Genomic DNA, 21,045 nt, shown 5'->3' with positions numbered 1-21,045 from the left:
GCAGTACGGCTTGAGTTCCCTGTATGTCTTTGATTGCAGCATCATATTTTATTGTAACTACTCTATTTTATGTTTCATCATACTCTTATTGTGTCTCTGTTTGTGCCTGCTGCTACTTTGAAAAATTAATGTTGTGATTCAATGGCAGATTCTATCCATAGACCATGTATCTCTGCGCCGTTATCAACTCCCATATGAGACTCTTTGTAGTGGCTTTACAAAGCATGTCATATTTTAGCATTTGCCATAGATATTCTTTGCTTTGTTATCTCACTTCTTGCTCTGTGGTCTGCCATTTGTTTTGCCTTTGCAAGATTTATACTGTGTTTCTCTTTGTGACACAGTGTGACTATGATGTTACTGCTCTCAGTAGTAGATGTGCGGCAAAGCTTTGCGTTTCAAAACATTTTGTGCTGCTCTCCAGTGCAACAAACGAGAGTATATATCTCTATATCTTGGCCTACTTTTATCTTGCACAGCATGCGACCAAGCCTTTGTTCCACTGCCAAAGAAGGATGCATATCTCAATAGATTGTGCAATACATTACACTTTTCTGCTGCCTTGATATTGCACAGCATGAGATTGGACATTTTTCCTTAAATTGTGACTAAGATAACATATGGAAGTATTTACATATTTGAATTTATCACTCCTCGTTACACATACTGTACATTGCAGTATCCAAACACGACAAGCAAGTACATTATTAAGAACTTAGGAATACAAACAAACAAGCTTCTATCTAGTATTCAGGGGCACAAGGTTTAAAATGTACCTGTAGTCAAACTAATGTCTCAGGAATTTGGTGAGGCATAAAGAAAACATGAACAAAGTAAGTGTGTAATTGATCAAACAAAGTCTTTATCTCTTTGAGAAGAAATCCATTTGATTTCTTTGTCTAAAGAAAAAAAGAATGGACTCTTCTTGAACCTTTTTTAAAAGCCTGTTACAGTTGAAATGGAGGGCAAGGAGACATCTTGTGCTTGTGTGTGTGCAAGTATGTGTTCAGCGTGTATCTGTGTGTGTGTGTGTCTGTGTGCATGATCCCTCACTGCAAGAACTGGAAGTCTCTTCACACAGGCATGTATAATGGCATTATTTCATATCTACACCATGGCAGTAAACCAAAGGGTTATAGGTGTTCTTTTCTCTCTCTCTTTCTGTGTTTGTGTGTGTGTGTGTGCTGTGGGGGTAATGCAAGGGAGACAGGTGATATGGGGGCGAGAGTTAAAATAACAAATACACATACTCCCCTGGGGTTGGCTTGATCCAATCAGCCACCCTCTGCCATTCACACACACATACACACCCACACTCAGTTACACACTTACACCAGCTGTGGCTAATGATGCGGTGGCAGTGGTAGTATAGCCACCACATGTGGTCCCTTTGTCTGGGCCCAGCAGAGCACATATCAGTCTCACATGTTTCAACCTTCAGGCATCATCAAAGACTGCAGCTATTTTCTGTGCTTCATCACATAAGAGTTCACAGCTCATATTAATAAGCTGCCAGGAAAGGTCTGTATTAGTATTATAATATCTGATCTGATTGTTTTGGGCAACAATCACGTGGCTCGGTACACAAGCAAAACTGATTCATGAATTCATTGTTTGAAAAACTGATTACTTAAATACATAATCCCTACAACGTAAGTTACTGTTGAACAAATGCCGTTAGTCGCATATGTTTGTCCTTTTTGTGAAGACTTATAAGTGACTGTTTGGATGACATAACAATAGTTTGTTAAATTTTTGATGTGACACAGTTGATTTCACTGACAAGATGTGTCATCAGCATAAGCACACACAACTATTTTTGGTGTGTGCTGCTTGTTTTCGAAGTGGCAGTAGAAATTGTCAGCGTAAGCAAGCTATGAGGCAGAAAGTTCCCCAGGTTAATTGGAAATGAACTTCCAATTACTTTTAAAAAGAAGGTAGACATGTTTGTCCTCCTTGCTGTTGTAGACTGATAGTAAGTAAATAGTGTTTAGGTGAAGAAAGAAACTAGGAAGGAGAGTAAATCGTTGAATATTAAGCATTAAATTAAGTATAAAACAATTAGAATACTGTAGAGCGTGTGAAAAGAGAATTGATGAGTGGATGGATGGATGGACAGAAGGGTGGATGTGTGTATCAACAGTGTTCATACACATTTTTTGTCTGTGATATTTAATGATCTGAGTATTGTGATGTTAAGTTGGGATGTCAGAAACAATGTGCATCAATGTGCAACTGTCTCAGCTTCTCTTTGGGTTATTTCTTCCATTTCTCATGTTTGTCATAGTTCAGCTCTGTCACTGTTTGCCGACACTCTGTTTCTCCCACGTTTATGATTACTTTTAAGTGAAACATTTAATCTATTATAAGTTAAGTTATGATAAGTTTTTAAATGACATGAAAATTTGAACAACCATATGCATGTTTCATTATTTGACATCTGCTGTTGCAAAACATGTTATTTTTACTTCTGTTCTATTCAGCGTTATTCTGTTGAAGTCAACAGTACCTCTTAATGGATGGTCATTATGCTAATGTGCAGGGGAGCGAATACAGTCCTTTGGTTCCTGACCTCATGCTGTGACCACAGCTGCATTTTTCCAGAATGTGTGTGTGTCCCATACTCCATGTGTGACCGAAAGCATATATTTCCAATTTTATTCATGACATGACTATGCTACAGTATTTGTTAATCTGATTTTTCTCATCCTTTAAAGCAAACTTACGACACACACTCTCTCTTCCAATCTTTTAAACTTTCAAATATACACTTAAAACAGTGAAACAATTCGTGTGAGCTTGCAGATACACTCTTAAATACACTTATTATGACACTTACAATCAATTACAGCTTCCAGTTCACTCCAGTAGGTCTGAAAAGTTCTTATGTAGCAATAACTTTTGAATAAAATAAATAAACAGGCAGAAATTTTTTGAATCATAGCCGTAGTCTTGCCTTTTTTTAAAGTAAACATTTTCATGAGTGTGCTATTGACCACTGTAGTTCCCAAATAAACCCAACAGAGCACCTGTTACTGACTAATACAGAGGAAAGAGAGAACAGATTATAATTCAGTTAGACAAACAGACTTTTTTGTTGTTACCTCACATCTTTGTGGCACCAGCTGCATTAGCATAGTTGAATACAGCCAGGACACGCTTGTATTCCTCCAGGGCTCCAGGGGATTGCAATTCAACACTATTTTCCAGTCTGACTTGTTTTATCTTTCAGCCTCTAATATTCCATGTCCCCTGAGTTGGTGGTTCACCGCTAGCATATGGATATTTTATAATGGTGCTTTGATCATCAAGAGGCAAATTCAGGTCAGGGGTGAGACACTTCTTAATTACTATATGCTTCAAAAATTCAGTAAAGTCAATAGGGAAACTTTCTGCCAGTCACAAGTTTCTTTTTTTATTGAACAATGTCTAATCTATTAAAGGAAGAAAATATTCTGTTATTGATGGAAAAAGGTTGGGGTCAGCTTGATCATTCACACCTTAGACATGACATCCCCTAGCTGCATTTTGTCCGTTTAAATCAGGTTTATAAGTTTATGTAATCTGACAATGGTGCAACAAATAAACTGTATTTTATTTTATTTCAACTCTGTTTTCTAGTTCATATTTCAACAAAGACCTTTTTCATTGTTCTCCATGACCGCAGCACAGCTTATTTAATTAGTGTGAACATGAATTGAGATCCATGTTTTTTGTTTTGTTTTTTTGCATATGTTTTTGTTTATGAGAAAGCACCTACGCTATTTTCTACATCTGCGGTACAAGGATAAAGTTTGTGCCACTGACCAATTGTGCTGTATATATATGTTTTTGTTTGTCTGTTCTTTTTTTCTCCAGTATAACCTTTACTTTGTAATAGAAACTGAAAGGTCACACAGCATCTCACCTAAGATTGAGAATTCAGAGCTACAGTGAGCCCCGTGACCAAAATGCACTGCAGAATCTTTATAGATCAGAGAGAGAAACAGGTGGAATAACTGCGAGAGAATGACAGCTGAGTTTTAGCAGGCAGTAAACTGACGAATAACACTGTATTTCCTGTTTTCTGCATCTGAGATTTCCATTTCCTAATGCGAAGGGAGGAGGAAATTAAACGACGTGAATTAAACAACGTGGCTCGGACATTTACGTGCCTGCCATAAAACTTGGACAGGCTGGATTTATGAGGGTTTGGACCAATAAATACAGCACTCAGGAAATGTGATTAGGCTCATAAATAGGGCAGTTTCCCACTGTCCTACTCTTCACCCAAAGTATCCTGTGAAAACATATGTTTGGGACATTTTCCTTTTCTGCATCCGGGCCCTCTGGGTTTCCATTCTGTGAAGGGTCTACTGTAGATGAGGATCTTTAGGATTACAGCTGTGTGATTTCTGTGACTTGTTGCATAAATATCTTCCTGTTGTTATTATTATTACATCCTACCCCATAAACAGCACATTTATTAGCTTGTAAATTTGCAATCTGTAATCTTAAAGATTTTCTTTATTTGAGAGTAATTTTGACAAGAGGTTACTTACAGTATGAACCATGTGCTAACAAAATAGTCTTGGTAGTCACCACAGAGCCTCCTATCCTTCATATATTTTTTTTTCATTTACTTGGATTCTCAAATGTGACATTTCCTCCGAGCTTTTCTGTGTGGTACCACTGAAAAACAAGATTACTACAGCATCCTATTATGAGTCCTTCCATTCCATCTTTATTTGTCATCTGGAAAGGTTGAAAAACAAGATTATACCAATACCCAAACTTGATTCTTTCTTTGCTTCTTTTCCTCTCAGAGATGGACAATTTTAAACAAACATCGCTTTCAAATAATTTTTCCCCACGTTCTCATCCTTTTGTCAACCATTGCTCTCAGGGAGGATCAATTGTGAAAACAAGATTATAACATGATGTTATAATTTTTGCTCAGTTGGCAAGATCTGTTGTGGTAGCAAAAAGCATAGGAGTTAGGTTGATGAATAATTGTTTATCTGGTTTAATTTGTTTTTGGCTTCATGGCAGGGACAAACCTTACCACTATAAAATATGATAAGGCATGTAGCTCCATAGTTTATTACACAATGAAACCATCTAATATTATCATCTCTCCTTAGCTCAGTTTTTCTGAGCTTTAATCTTTGCGTATCTGAGATTTAGAGAAACCTTCATACTGACCTTGTTTGCTGCTCTCTTTGTCTCCCAGGTGGAGTGGTTGAAGAATGAAGAGATAATTGACCCAGCAGAGGACAGAAACTTTTACATCACCATCGACCACAACCTGATCATCAAACAGGCACGTCTGTCAGACACAGCTAACTACACATGTGTAGCTAAGAACATCGTGGCCAAAAGACGAAGCACTACAGCGACCGTTATTGTTTATGGTAAGTTTGCGTGCTAATGTCTGTATGGGTCTCTGTATGTGTGTGAACAACATAGTCCATAGCTAAATATCTTGTCACTTAAAGCTGTAATTATTCTGATTTAGATTATCTATTTTCATAAGTGTACGTGACATTTTTCTGTTTAATCTTTAAAATTTTACTGATCTGACAGTTTGTTTTTTTTTATACCAACTGCAGCTAACCAACAAAGTCTCTGATCAGCCAAGCCAGCATCTGCCACATGAAATTAGCTCTACTGCCATGCCAACACATTCTCTTTGTGATTGGCCTGATATTCCCACATTACCCTTAACCTTATCCAATTAAAATCCACCAATCACACCTTCAGTTTTAAATTACAACACTTTGGCTTTCCAAATGTTTGCGCTTTCAGCCAAGAGTCCCCATCACCAAATGAGTTCTGCAGCATATGGCATGATAACAGCTGTGGAAAACAACAACAAAAAATAACTTTGAAGAGCCCCCTTCTCAATGGTGTTAGTTTGTTTTTCAGGCAAAGCTACTCTTGTGCGGTTTTTACCCAAAACTGAAAAGAAAATGCTTGTTGAGAGGAGGAAAATACCTCATATGTCTCACTTTCTCTTTTTTTCCATTTTACCAAATGCCAGCATGACATGAGAGGATAGGAAACATTTTGAGGAGAAACGATGTATAGGAAAACACACACATACCTCACACAAACAGTGTTCCTCACAAATATAACACTGGCTCTATTCACTAGGAGGAGTGTTTCAATCAAAAATAACTGTGCATGTGTGCGTGTTCGATACAGACGGTGAGAGATGGAGTGGTTTGACACTGATGTATCCTTACAGAAATAGATTGTTCAATCTGTGGTTCAATCTTTTCGGCTCACCAAGGGCCCGGCTGACACTGTTGACAAGGTGAAATAGTAGCGGAAAAAAACAGAGGAACATAAGAGAAAAAATGGAGCAGCTATAGATGGAATGGAGACAGGTGAGGAGAAAGGAGAGGCAGAGGAGAATAGAGTGGGAGACGGTGGGTGAGTGAAGAAAAGAAAAAGTCAAAAAAATCTAAGAAAGTCTGACGAAAAGTAACTGTACCTGATTTTCCTGGTTACTTTTGCTCTTATGATTCATATCTAATTGGGTGTTGGGAAAGGAGAGTGGGCACTGTCCACTGGGCTGAGACAGAGCTGTCGAGAACCAGCAGAGGAATTTCAACCCACTACACCTCTGCGGATGTCAGCTCTCTCTCTGGGTGTACTCATGACTCATTCTAACTTTATACCTGATTTGTCTCTTTCTGGCTCATCTGGCCTCGTCTTTGTCTGCACTATGCTGCCACATTTTTCTCATGAAAAACATCAATAATACAAAATAATGAAGGAACAGTCAAGTCTAAATGTGACAGAAAGCAGAGATAAAAACAAGATAGAGGACGTAAAAAAGAGAAAGACAAAGGAAGACATGAGATACAAACAGACTAGAAAACAGACATGACTATTTTGGCTAGTGAGGATTCAGAAAACTCCATGATTCCTTCCATAATTGTTGTTTTTTTCCTACCTATACTGTCGCCAGCAAGGGTTAAGCAATTTGCAAGCAGAATTACAGTTTAGCTATGCTTTACCATGTGTTTAGTGAGTTATACAACTTCATGTGTGTGTGTGCATATGTGTGTTAGTCTGTGCCCTTCTCTTCTACTAATGAGTGTGCACACAGTGAGAAACAAGACTAGGTCAAAACCTAGTATATGGCTGGACTGTGTACAGTCAATGTGCGAAATTGAGGACATAGTTGGAAACTGTTGTGGAACCACTGTAACAACTACTTTCAATGGAAAGTACCTAAACCTGCTCAGAGAGATGCTAAATATCACTAGATGACGTAATACCCTCATTAGCATATTCATGACATCATTATGTCATATTTGCATTCTGCTTTTTGTCGGCCGGTTTCAGACCTTTATCTGTTTGCTTCTCTCCAACTCTCACATATACAGTAATTTAATACAGCTGAATTCCCAATAAAGCTGTTCTCATTTACATGTTTTTCTGCTTTCTGGAGCAAGTATGAAATAGTGACTGAAACGTGGTCCATTAAGACTACACGATAACCAGCAGTCACTTCCGAGCCGTTCCCAAGCTGCTGCTCTGCACTGTTAATATCCTGATTTTATAACCATGATGTCGTCTGACAAAATCACCACACACATAAGACAACAGCAATGCTGTGATTTCAGCATTATTATATTTACTCAAAGAGAAAGTTAAATGCTCATTCATGGCTACGTCAGCTGCTGTGCGGTCAGTTGAATTAGATATATAGAGAGGTGTGCCCGTTGAGGGATAGCCCAACCTCACCCTCATGGGGCAAAACTGGTAAATCTTCTAATGGAAAGACGGTAAGTATTGTCCAAAAAGTCAGTGGATTTGTCACATATATAAATCTAGCAACAAAAGTGCTAAGTTGGCAACATGGCCTGTAAAAGCTTCCTTGATGTCATTGGTTTAACTGAATCACTCAGTCAGTAAGCAACAGACATTCACGGTTATAGGACTAGCCCCGCTGTTTTGGACCATCCAAAAAAATTGTGCTACTGTAGCAGCAGGGAAATCAAAAAGTTGCACAAGACTTAATACATGTGTTTGCATTTGCGTGCATTTGTACGTGTATATGAGAGTGTGTGTGTGGTTTTTATGCACAGGAAAATCCAGCTGTTCTCACTAAATTTCAACAACAACCCAGCCTCCTTACATCTGTAAAACACATAGTTACTTCATCAAGACAAAAAGTTCAGTTAAATTAAACAAAACATTAAAATCACAGATTTCTCCACTGAGGATGACGTCTTTGTGATACAAGAGGAATAAATGGCACAGGATGCACCTTGTGCCATTTAATTGCTTCATCATAGACCTGTTTTGTATAAACATTTCAAAACTTGAGGCATTTATATTAGTATGTGTGCTACAGTTTGTTGCTCAGTTCTGTTAAAAACACTTTATTGGTCCCTCAAGGGGCAATTTGCGGCAAGCACATTTGCATGCACAAATATGCATAAACAATTCATTCACACACATAAAGAACAATCTAAAAATACAAATATATAAACATCATTCAACACCACACAGGAACATTATGTCAGAAAGTGTCAAAGTGCATTTATCATTGCAAGTGGACCATTTCTTGCTCTGCTGCTGTTTACAAGTACAGTATAATGACCTCTGGAACAAAACCAAACTTCCCCCTATTTATTTTACATGCAGGCAATCTAAAATGCATTCCTGATGGCCCTAGCTTAAAGTAGTCACAGAGGACTTTGATGATTGTTTTATGCCTTTGTGAGGACTTGTTCAGTATTAAGCTGTGCAAGGATTTCTTTTTTTGTCTTTTTTTTAATGGCTGATCTTAATCTTTTACCACCTGATATGTGACTGATCTCTGTTGCCACAGTGAATGGTGGTTGGTCAACATGGACGGAGTGGTCAGTGTGCAACAGCCGTTGTGGTCGAGGTTTCCAGAAACGAACCAGGAGCTGCACTAATCCCGCCCCTCTCAACGGAGGACTGCCCTGTGATGGACAGGCCATCCAAAAACTCTCCTGCACCACACTGTGCACTGGTAATTCAGTTGAATCTTGGATATAGTGCTTTTGGTATAGCCTGCTGTATTCACTTCTGTATCCATACTGTAGTATGTTGTGCTGTATCCACTTCACCTTTGTGCTGTTTTACTTTGTGGTACCAAGTCTCTGCTTGTTTTTTTTTTTTGCCTGCACTCAACTTCTGTTACATCCAACTTCTATGCTTATTTTGTACTTTTCTACCTTAGGAAGTTTGGGATGTAATTGAGGACATTATCCTTGGCCTCATCTCTCTTCTATTCTTGTGTTTCTCGTTCCCTTGGTTCCTTTCCCTCTAGTGGACGGTGTGTGGACAGAATGGAGTAAGTGGTCAGCCTGTGGGACAGAGTGTACCCAGTGGAGGAGGAGGGAGTGCAACAACCCAGCTCCTAAAAATGGAGGAAAGGACTGCGAGGGGCTCGTACTCCAGTCTCAGAACTGCACCGACGGACTCTGTATGCAGAGTGAGTTGACAATAATGATTCTCTCTGATTCTCTCTTCTTCTCTCTGCATTGACAGATCTTTTAAATGTATTGAAGGTGTGTCATATATCATATCTAACCATGAAAAATGAGTGTGCCGATTCCAACAAATGTCTTGCTGTGATTGCTTCAGATAGTATTTGACTTAAACGTTAATTGCCCTCCGCTTGGTCAGATTTTAAGCCAAACGACCAGAAGTGTCATTTCTCAGTGTCATAGTGACTGAAGAGAAATACAGAACTTAATAATTTTTAGATTTACCTTTAAAAGTGATATTTTAAAGTCTAGAAACTGTAAATGGTAATTGCCTCAAAGATATCCTTCCTGAAGATGCTTGAATATCAGCTTTTAAAAAAAAATGTTTTGCTTTGTCTTCTTTTTCAACTTTTGTTTAGCTTGCCTTACTTTTCCCACTTTTCTGTTCGTTACTCAAGTCAAAAACATTTTAAAATGAAAGCAATAATTGATAATAATGTGAAACAATCATCCAGAATCCCCCCCAACAATTTAGTGATTTCTGACACCGGGAAAAAAAGTGTGGTAAATTTCAAAACCGCATGGAAAATGTGGGCTGAGTCATAGTGATACAAGTATAGCAGCAGCAGTTTTTTCCACGGTGGAAGCAATTATATTTGTTGACTTGTAGGAGTAGTGCTTGTTACTCCCTGTGCTCGGAGTAATTGGCAGACAAGCATCTGACGTGAAGAAGGAGAGAGACAGAACGAAAGAGGCCTGTTGGATTGAAGAGGAGAGAAAATGTAAAAACAGAAAAAAAGTCTTTTTTTAACAAGTGCACATATACTGTACACTCGTGCTTGTAATTATGCCATCAGTTCTCATTAGTCTCTCTTCTCACACTACATGGCTACCATAGAGAAAATTTTCCTCGATGACAAAAATCCTATTTGAGACTTGGCTTATCTCTGTGTTTGTCCTAATAAAAAAGGAATTCTGTCAGATTAGTTTTTAGAGTTGAAGTTAAAATTGGCCAGACCTGATGATACAATGCAAATACTGTAGATAGTCAGTATCATGGAAACAAAAACCAGTAAGCAAGTCAAACAGTAAGGAAACACTCATTGGAAAGTTATTGCTGCTTGTCCCAAACAAACAATTGAGAGAAAAAATCTTTTTGCAGCCTAAAATACTTAATGAAAGTATGTTTCTTATAACCCTCCGCTAGCTGAGGCAATGACGTAGTCCCTCATAGTCATGTCTAAAGACATTTTTGACTCGCTACCACCATAAATTCACAAGCTCTCCATCATGAGTTCTGTTCAGAAGGAATATACTTTATCACAAAGCCTCAAGCTGAGTGAGCTGTTAGTTGTGTGAGGGACCCTCCCTCTGCAGCCAGGCGGGGGCTGGATAGTAGTGATGATTTAATAGATGGTCCTTGTCATGAGCAGTGGAATAATATTATATAATCCCTCAAAAGGCTTTACCCGTAGGCAAATTATTGACTAAACTTACTGTATATGCAGAGCCCTGCCCACTCCCAGCACAGTGTATTATATACCATGTCTCTGAGCCATCAAAAGGATTCTCTGAGGCATGTGAGGTATGGCCACAGAATCTGGGATAAAACCTAGAGAGGTATAGATTTAGGCTCATTTCCCCTGATTGATTTTCTGTCTTCAAAATGACTCCACAGACATGGTTTTATGTCAGCACTAATGTTTCAACTGTTTCCTGTAGCATTAACAGGAATCCATGAACTGTGCGTGTGTGTGTGTGTTGCAGTGTGTGTTTGTTAGAGGGGGTTTCTGCATGCAGAGCATTTTATAGGTGGAGTATATTTGAAAGGCTTGAAATGACGCCTGTACCATTCTTCCATTTGGTTTATGAGTGATGGCTCTTTTAAAGTCTGGTCTTCACACAGACAGAAAATGGTTCTGAAGCTGGTCCTGGCACCAGAAACGACGGGCAGTTCCACCAACATTTTAAAGTTGTTTGCCATCGGTGAAGCCCAAAAACGTTTCCTCTGCAATCAATACTTGGATCATCATATTTTTGTCATTTTTAACACCAAATCTTTGCACTCGATTACCAAAAATAAAAGATATATTAATTTTAAGTGTATGGCATTGTCTAGTTACTGGTAGTGGTAAGTTTTAAGGTTTCGGGGTTGTGAATGAACTGATAACCTACTGTCAGTGTAAAGGGGGAGTTAATGTTTTAGACAGTGCTCTGTAATTGACTTTGTGCTCAAAAAGTACTTCACTCTACTCTCCCTCTTTTTCTCTTTCTCATTCTCTCTCCACCAACACCACCCCCCTCTCTATTCATCTTTTCCACGGTCTCTTGCTGCCTTTTTTTTCTAAAGTTGTCCTGTTAAATCCTGAGAGGTAGAAATCCATTCGACCTCACTTCTGCCCTGCATGGAGTGCCTCCTCTCTTTTTGTGTTTATGTGTTTATCTGCGAGCTATATCAGTGTGAGCCTGTATGTGTGTGTGTGTGTGTGTGTGTGTGTGTGTGTGTGTGTGTGTGTGTGTGTGTGTATGTGTGTGTATGTGTTTGTTTGTGACAGAAGTTGTAGGTCTTTCAGGGTTTTTTTTTTAGAGTTGTTTGTGTTGTTTTATGTCTTTTGGCCTGTTGACATTTTTCTGACACATCGATCAGGAATCTTGGAACAGATTCACTCAGAGCTCCACTGTGTCATCCTTGAGAGCATGACATTTCACTCACTACCTACTTGTGTCAGTATGTGTGTGTGTATGAATGTGCGTGCTACGTAACACAACTTCTAGAGCAAATAAAATCTGCTGTGTAGTCTCTAAAACCACAGTGATCACAAGAGATGCTGGCTGTTATGTAACTGCTAGTGTTTGTTGTATCATACAAAATGATCAGCAGTATCAGCAGGTACGGCAGAGCATCAAACACACCATCTCCTTATTGAAAGCTCTGTTCCTCCCCCCTTTTTCTTTCTTCTCATTGTGGATTCCAATAGCTTTTGTTGTAATTTTTCCTGCTCTGCTTGTTAGCTGTTCTCTGCTCCCTTCCTTAAATGTTTTGTCCTCATCTGCTGTGCTATCTTTTCTTTCGATTTCCATAATGCTTATGTTGGCTGTTACTAAATCATTTACACTTCATTTGACTGCCATCATGATTTCATATTTGTTTGAACAATTGTGTTATAATTAGAACATGATACATTTTTGTCATGGCATGGTGCTCCTGCTATCATCACTGATTCAGACATTAATCAGAATGACATTTGTTAGATGCAATCGTAGAAATGCAGTCATTTGCCAAGTCATTTAATACAAGAATGAAAAATCTGATCAAACAGCGGTGCAAAATGCTAATTCATGAAACTACAGTAGACCTCAAAATTCCTCTGAGCAATGTAGCCCAGCCCACCTGCAACACCCGTCATGTGTGTTGTATGTTTTTATTTGCACGTCACCCCACTTAACCTTGTCAGTGTTTCTTCCTCTTTGGTGCCCAACCAGTGTGTCCTCTGTGGTCAGCTGGTCTGGCACGAAGCTTTTAAGCGCACCATGTTACCATGTTACCTTTATTAATTATACAGCAGCACTTCAATTATACATTAGTACACCAGCAGTTTATCTGTGTCTTAGACCTCCTGTCTGTCCTGACTCAGTGGACCATTCAACATGATACAGCAGTATCTGCGTCACAAGCATCACGGTGTCTCAAATTATCTTATTTTTTTCTTATTGTTTTTCCATTTTTAGAGACTTAACAAGCTTTTTTTTTTTGTTTTCTTTCAAACCTTATTTGATATTGACTTAAGACAGCTACACATAATGCGTAGCAGACACAAAGAGAAACAAACTGAGGAATATCAATGCATTTTTTGTGTCTTTGTCCTGTCATGTTTGTCCCATTTTATTTGACTTGTTTGTTTGATTTTTGTTTTGTTCCTCTCCTTTCCTCCATCCATTCCACCACCCCCTTCTTTTCCTGTCCCAAGGTTCATTGTTTCAGAAGTCCACTGAGTCCAAAGAAAAGAGTGGTTTGGGAATCCCATGTAAGTTGATGTTTTATGTTTTCTCATCATCCATTTTCTTTTTGTCTTACTCATCTTAGTGTTTCTTTCTTTGATTGAGCATTGACCTTTGGATCATACTTTGTGTTTCATCTTACATGTCATTTTGAGAGAGTTTTGTTCTTGTCTTGAGATGTGTTCCATTGATGTCCAATCTTTTTGCTGTGCTCATCAAACGAATGTATTCAAACAGTAGCTTCACTAGTATTTTATTCTGTAGATGAACACTTTACACCTTTATTTGATGGGAATAAGAGTCTGCAAGGCCTATATGCTTGTACTAAATAAGTTAAGGTGAATGTTTTGTGGAAATTTAGATATATCTTATTGTTTCTGCACAAGTCATTTACCATCATCTGGGTAGTAAACAGTAACAGCAGAAACGGCAGCTAGAGGAACAATATGTGTAGTTGTTTTTCCAAGTAATTTTACCACATTTTCCTTTTACTTAAACTGTGGAAAAGAGAAAAGAAAAGAAAATCCCTTCACAATTGATTGATTAAGTCATACAAATAGAAACAAGTTATGCCTAGAAGTATAATAAACTTTGTGTTATACATTAAGTCCAATTTTATCATTTACATCTTGCATAGGAGGTCTACTAAAACAGTCCGTCTTCCATAATTTAAATTGTACTGGCAGATCCACGGGCTACGTCTTGAAAATGAATGCACCACAGTGGTGACAGTTTCCTTTTAATTAACTTGATTCTTTCTTTCTTCCTGTCTGATAGCAGTGAATCGATTCAGCACCAGCTCACTTGATTCACAATTTGTGAGTTTGTTGCAGCTGTGGTCATTCTGGAGAGTAGCCAGCCAGCTTTAAATCACTGCCAAAATAGGCAATTTGCCTTAGTTCTGAACGCTTGCTTTGTATTTACAAGCGTATTGGTTCACTTAGAGCTCAATAGAGTATGGTCCAACTATGGACACGGAACTGACTGAAATTTTTAATCAGTTCCACTGATTTGACCCATTCTCTTTGAAGTATCCCACAAATGAATGATTTTTTTGTCAGATTGGCCCGTCACTAATGTGTCATTTGTGGCAGTGAAACATAATTTACAGAAAGGCACAAGATCACCTGGCAAGGGTAGTACTACTTTGAAAGGTATGAAAGCTCCTTAATGAGCTATAAAAAGGGTGAGAAAAGATAATTAAGTGTAAAAATACTGTATATTCAGCTGCACTTGCTATCTCCTTTTCTTACCATCAAGCTGTCTTCTCCCTCTCTTCCTGTCTTTCCCGTTTTCCTTTCCCTTCCATCTCTCACTGGTACAGCTGGTTCCTACCTAACATGACATAATGAGGGGGGTTTACTATAAACTGAGAGGAAGACAGAAATTGAGAAGTGCAAGAGGGAAAGGACCTCTGCCACTTATTATGACTGTACTTTCTTACTTCTCTCATTGCAGGAGCTCTCTTTTTATCTTCAAAGCAATCTATGAGCGTCTGTGATGTGTTCTAATGACTCTCGTTTAGGGTCTGCAGAAGCAGTTTCATCATCCCGAAGTGTTTTGTGAGACGACTAGTCCCAGACAGATACAGATACAGAAAGAGCTAAAGGGGAGATAGAAGCAGTCATAGCTCATTTAACAGATTGTCACTCTGGTTTTAATATTCAAAAATACAGTCAGTAACATGAGCATTGGGAGGTTGCATGAGTGGCTTTGAGACTCAGTAACCGCCATGCTGGTCCTGTTTCCTCAAAATATGACTACAGTTCTATTTAATTTATTCATTTATTTATTTATTTTAAGATTTAGTCTTAACAATTCAGTTTATGAAAGCATATTTATCTTGATGTTGACACTTGTGCCTAATTTATCCTGTTTATCGCTACACTGGCTTCTGCATATTGTGACGGAATAACATGTAGACTTAAGCTTAAATTATACTTTCCATATCTACATAGGTGCAAGTGTATGTGCAGCATAAATTTAGTTATCTGTGCATGTCCAAAGGGCACATGTTCAAATCCATTCACCTATACAACCACTTAGTATAGTATAAATAGAACTGTGACGTGTCCATGTGTCCTCTGTCTGTATTGGTGTATGTGTACAAATGCAATACTGACCACATCCATATCTGGTTCAACATGCAATAGCTATGATAAGCAAAATAAGCTGCATCCACAGCTGTCAGTTAAAGGGGTAATATAGAAGATCTGTACTGCTCCAATGCACAACCATGACCACATCTGCAGGGAGTTGATAGGGTATTTGGTCAATACTAGTGAATAAGTATATAGATGATTTCTAAAACATGGTTCTCATCCTATATTCTCTGTCTCTGCATCAGCAAGAAGACAATTTTAAGACAATTCCCACCTTGTCCTAAGAGTTGTTTTTAATTCGAGACAAGCAGGCATTGATTGTGGTCTTCTCTCAGTCTTAAACTCACCTTGACTACAATCAGGTCTGTGGCTCATTCACACCTACAGTCAATGTCACATTAATGTCTCTGTCAGTCATTACGGTCAAACTATAGTTGCTGCCGACTGCCTCTTAAGTGAGTTTGATGCTATGGTTGACCGACTACTGTCACAGGATATCTCATGTATTAAGGCTGAAAAGGCAGATGACAAAACAGTATTATAACTATCACTGTTTTATTTTGCATTTTTGCCCTTATTTCTTTCTTTGTGTATGTCTTTTTTGAAAATGTGACTTAGCTGTTTGTGTCAGTTACAGACCAGCTTAGCTTGAGGGAATGAGAGGGGTGGGAGGAACGCAGCTGAGCCGTAGATTTGTGTGGTGGGACACTGCTAGTATTTTGTGATTCATATTTGTGGCCAGCAGACATTGAAAGAAGTCACAATGTCCCTTTCAGCTAGATAAAACAAGTAGCATTGAAAGGATTGTATTCACTCTGTTCGTTAAAGATGTACAATTGCACTATATTATAGGGGCATTACACATACGAATTCTAATGATTTCATATACAGAGTTGTTTGTAGTCATAGAAATACACCTTCTGGCTTTAGTGACACCATATTTTATTTCTTGGCACCAACAACCGTCAAGTTTTTTTTCCATCTCCACTATAGAAGATAAGCATAGGCACATTTACAGATGACTGATCGCTTTCTCGCTCTTGCCCCCCTCTCTCTTCTGTTCATCCCTGCCAGTTACTTAGAGCAGATGTGTCTGCCAGGAGGGCAGTATGGGTGGTGTTTGCATGTTTGTGCCAAGAGAGATCAAAAAGGCAGTTGAATGAGTTTCAAGTAGTGATTGTCCACAGCTCTGCTTTGGATGCAGATCACAGAGAAGATAGAGACGAGCTAAGCTGAGTTATCCTTGTTTCCCCCTACTTTAAATCCTCTCTGTGGCAGAATGGACAGACTCAGAGAATGACAGAAAACTCAGCCAATCAATAGACAGCGATCCATGCTGACTGAGGGTGAGCCGGGGCTTCTGTTCCGCTAGCCCATGTGTGTAATCAACTGCGTGTGCGAGAGAGTGTATGTGTATATCTTCTGCGGTTTCCTCAGCCTCAGAGGTTCACTCATAAACACACACAGACACACAGTTACACACTTTGGCACACACACATACAGTTACCAAATGTATGCAACCAAATTCCCAGAGATTTATTTTAAGGAAGTTGTGCCAATCATTACTGACACCGTGGGACACAGCATGAGTCAGTCCACACACAAACGCACTCATGTACGCACACTAGCTCACTTACTTGATGAGACTGCACACTCCAAACAAGCTGAATTTGGCAGGTGCACAGTGAACATTGACAAAATAATTTTGGTTTTGCAACCGAAAACCATTTGGTGTTTTTCACACACATGCTGTAGGCACAACACAAACACAATAATCAATCTTCTTCTAGTAAGGTAACCCTGCTATGCAAAATTATGACAAATTGCTATGAATTCTTGCAATGAAAACAAGGCAAGATTGTATGTTATAAAAAATATAACAGAATTTTTACCTTCACACTTCCGCATCATGGTTCCCTGATGCCAAATACCAAGATTTTTTAAACCATCATGGATCAAAAATCTATTTAGAAAACTGAATATTTAGGTTTTTCTTTTTTTAGATGTGTGTGGTTAGAAATGTGTACTTGTATGGAAAGAGGCAAAAGACATTGGCATAGAAACAGCAAGTGGAGCCTGTCAACACTGTATCTCAGTGTTCATCAAAGGGCTGTCCCTCATACACACACTCCACTGTCCCAATGTCAGCTGTCTGTAAAGCATCTCAGTTGGACTATGACTGATCAATATGGTAATTTTCAGTGTCCTCCCCAACTGCTTCCATGATGCATGTTTACAGGGGCATGTGTTGTTTTTTTTTTTTTGTTCTTACCTGTGTATATTTGGTTGTTGGTGGTGTGTGTGTGTGTGTGTGTGTGTGTGTGTGTGTGTGTGTGTGTGTGTGTGTGTGTGTGTGTGTGTGTGTGTGTGTGTGTGTGTGTGTGTGTGTGTGTGTGTCCTGACCTTTAGAACAGAACATGCTCCCTCCTATAGAGAGCTGTCAGATTGTACTGGCTGAAGCATCACAGACAGGATGTTTGAATGTGTGTCCCCCTCTCTTCCCAGGTGATTTATCATTTATTCAATTCCTTTCTGGTGTGTCCACTGAAAGGCACATATTTTTAATCTAACTCCAAGTTAGCTGGGCTTGCGGGTGAGTGCTTCAGACATGAAACTGCTCGTCAGCTACAAGGGAGGGAAAGCACAGGAGATAGCTGACTTGTGGATAAAAGTTAATATTGCTGTGTCTATGTGTACGTGTCTGTCCATGCATTCATTGCAAGCGTCAGTGCACACATGAGCGCTCAAAGAAATGAACATAGGTGTGCAGCTATCAGTACTTAGTCAGGCTGTGCTCCTTCCTCATTCTATCACTGCTGATTTTGTCATTTTGGCTTCACAGAGCACAGCCTCAGGCCACACTTAGATACACACAGAGGTCCAAACACATTATTCATTCATCTGGGTTTGGTCAAAAGTGCACACCCACGTTCAGTCCCTTTTTCAGCCTCCATCTTGTCAGAAAAAGACTGCGTATTATGCAAGGCTGTCAGGAAGTAAAAGAACATCAGAATTAAAGAATAGGCAGTTTTCAACCAAAGCAGCACTTACTGCTTTATGTAGAAGCACGATGAAATGAAAGACCAAAGAAGTAGACACATACAGAGTGGAGAGTGCTCAAGAAAAGCTACAATACCTTAATTTTTTTTCTTAATTCTAAATTCTCTGCCACTTTTCTTGATTCTCTGTCATTGAGTGGTAAGAGAGAGAATGAGAAATTGATCCACTAAAAAAATTGTACTTTGATTTTTAAGGTCTATATAAAAAAATAATAATGATTGAACAACTCATTTTAGTACATTTCTCAGTAGCATAACCACTAATTTGCCAACTAATGATTGATTCAATAATGTGTTCAGCATTGTGGCTGTTCTCCACTCTTTGCAGCACTTGTAATGTATAGTAGTATTTCAACAACAGATAAATGACCATGTAAAATAGTTGTTGTTGCTACTATTCAAATGCCATTTGTAAACAAATTTCTAAATAAAGTTTCCAATCTAGATTGTGATGTTTACTTGTAAGGTGAAAGCAAAAATGTGAATTTAGGACAGAGAAAAAAAAAAAAAAAAAAACGAGGGAAAAGAAAAAGGAGAAAAGGTGAGAATCTTAAGAAAAAAAGAAAACATTTGGTATCTGGCGGTTGTATGTAGGTTACTCAGGCAGGTAGAAGCTCTAATGGGGCATGTTGTTTCCTTCATCTACAAATCAAACAGATGGAGACAGAGACAGAGGGAGTTGGAGAGAGAGGTGTGAGTTATGGAGGGAGAGGAAGATCTGAGAGAGATGGGACATAAACTGATAGACAGTGAAGAAAGGATTTTTAAGCCCAATGGTATAAATCATGTTATCCACAGTACACACAAGCACATATATATCAAGAATGCTCAGCCCATAGCCTAGTTAACTTATCCCAAAGTGTCCCAAAACACTCAATAAATAAATAGGATAGGAAAAAGCAAATTTAGAAGTCATATTTTTTGTGGCTGCCTGGCATCCTACATGTTCTGAAGTTAGACCTTCAAGTTAAAGTAGAAACAAGATAAAGATTCCCTTAGTAGATGAGGATGATGATGATCGTAATTAAGATCAGGAAGTTGGTACTTAAGAGGATTATCCAATTCTGTTCCCCCTTGGCAAGTGCAAGGGCCTTGATAACAGGGCAACTTTGTGCAGCAGTGTAGTTGGGGCATTAGGGAATTTATGACAATCTTTTTAACAGCATCAAAAGGAAATCCGTAACTGCAAATGACAAACCCAGTAGGGGTTAAACTTTGAAGATGTGAAGGTGGCAAACTTCAGAATTAAGTTTGTGTTAAATGTGATGAGCAATTTGAGCTGCTCTAACAAACCCCCACAGTGTCAAATTTTTGTCAGAAGAGCACAAGCTCTGAAACGCAGATCAGGGATTGTAAACATAATTTAAATGAATGTCTTGTTTCCTCTGTTTCGCCCAACTCACACCAGTTCAAAAATCCTAACATTCGAGAAGCTACAGCCATAAAGTATATGGCATTTTTGTTTGTAAAAATAAGTAAAATACTCATCAATCATCAAAATAGCCGATTGAAAAATCAATTCATCAACTAAACCTTTCAGCCCTAGTTCAGTTATTGTCAGGATAGGATTTTGCTCATGGCTAAGAAAGACATTAGTTTGAAATACATTTTTCTTTAAGTAGAAATCACACCATGGATCATGTCGATACACATTAATACCATGTTGATGGTTAGGGTTAGGAGATGCTTTATGTTTACGGTGAATGAACATTAATCTTTTTGTGTTTACACATATTTGCATTTCAGGCATTGGTTGAGATAGTGGTTATTTCACAAAATGTCATGTTACAAGGGCTTGGCAACACTATGGTATTTCAAAAACTTCAGAAGTTTTCTGATCCTAGGACAAAGTGTCCAGAGCCATTTGGTTCATCACGGTCTCAGACTTAATTATGACGGACATGCTTTGCCCTCACACGTTCAGCTCCCCGGAGACCCTAGAAGTGGTTCATAGCTCCCTCATGTGGTAAATGAGTAACTAACACCATCACAAGTGACCTCTGCGAATGTGTGTATCATGCTTAGGCATATGTGAGCATGAATGTTTGTGCGCCTCATCAAAGGATTCTTTCATGCATAATCAAGTTCATGCTTTCTGAACTTGTTCTGATGTGACAACAGCAAATCCTTTAGCAAATGACTCAGGCTGTTTGTAGCTAAAAGCCTGTTATCTGCCTCTCAACTTTAAGGGCGGATTAAAAGGAGCATTCCTATACTTTTCTGTCGTCTTCTTAATAGCTGCAGACAAATCCCCTCCTACTAGCTACAGAAGACATGATTATACAAGAAGTGCTTTAAGTGAGACTACTGAAAAAAGTTTCACAGGCACATTCTTTTTAAATATGTAGGCTTGTTTGTTTTGCTGCTTTGAAGTTCAAGTGCATTTCTGCTTCTTTTGCCCCGTTTTCCACTTCTTTTCCTGTT

At 38.7% G+C, this 21,045-nt stretch overlaps 1 protein-coding gene across 1 annotated transcript in view; it reads left to right on the top strand.

The window, feature by feature from the left end:
- Positions 1-21,045, top strand: part of LOC121184756 (netrin receptor UNC5C-like) — a 176,664-nt gene that overhangs the window by 130,474 nt on the left and 25,145 nt on the right. The window contains exons 5-8 of the mRNA XM_041042606.1: positions 5,213-5,393; positions 8,834-9,001; positions 9,302-9,466; positions 13,430-13,486. Of these exons, the coding sequence (XP_040898540.1) occupies positions 5,213-5,393; positions 8,834-9,001; positions 9,302-9,466; positions 13,430-13,486 (571 nt within the window). The remainder of the gene's footprint in view (positions 1-5,212; positions 5,394-8,833; positions 9,002-9,301; positions 9,467-13,429; positions 13,487-21,045) is intronic.

This window comes from Toxotes jaculatrix, chromosome 7, assembly GCF_017976425.1.
Source record: "Toxotes jaculatrix isolate fToxJac2 chromosome 7, fToxJac2.pri, whole genome shotgun sequence".
NCBI lineage: Eukaryota > Metazoa > Chordata > Actinopteri > Toxotidae > Toxotes > Toxotes jaculatrix.
Note: the sequence above shows the minus strand (reverse complement) of the source record. Positions and strands in the feature narration are given on the sequence as shown.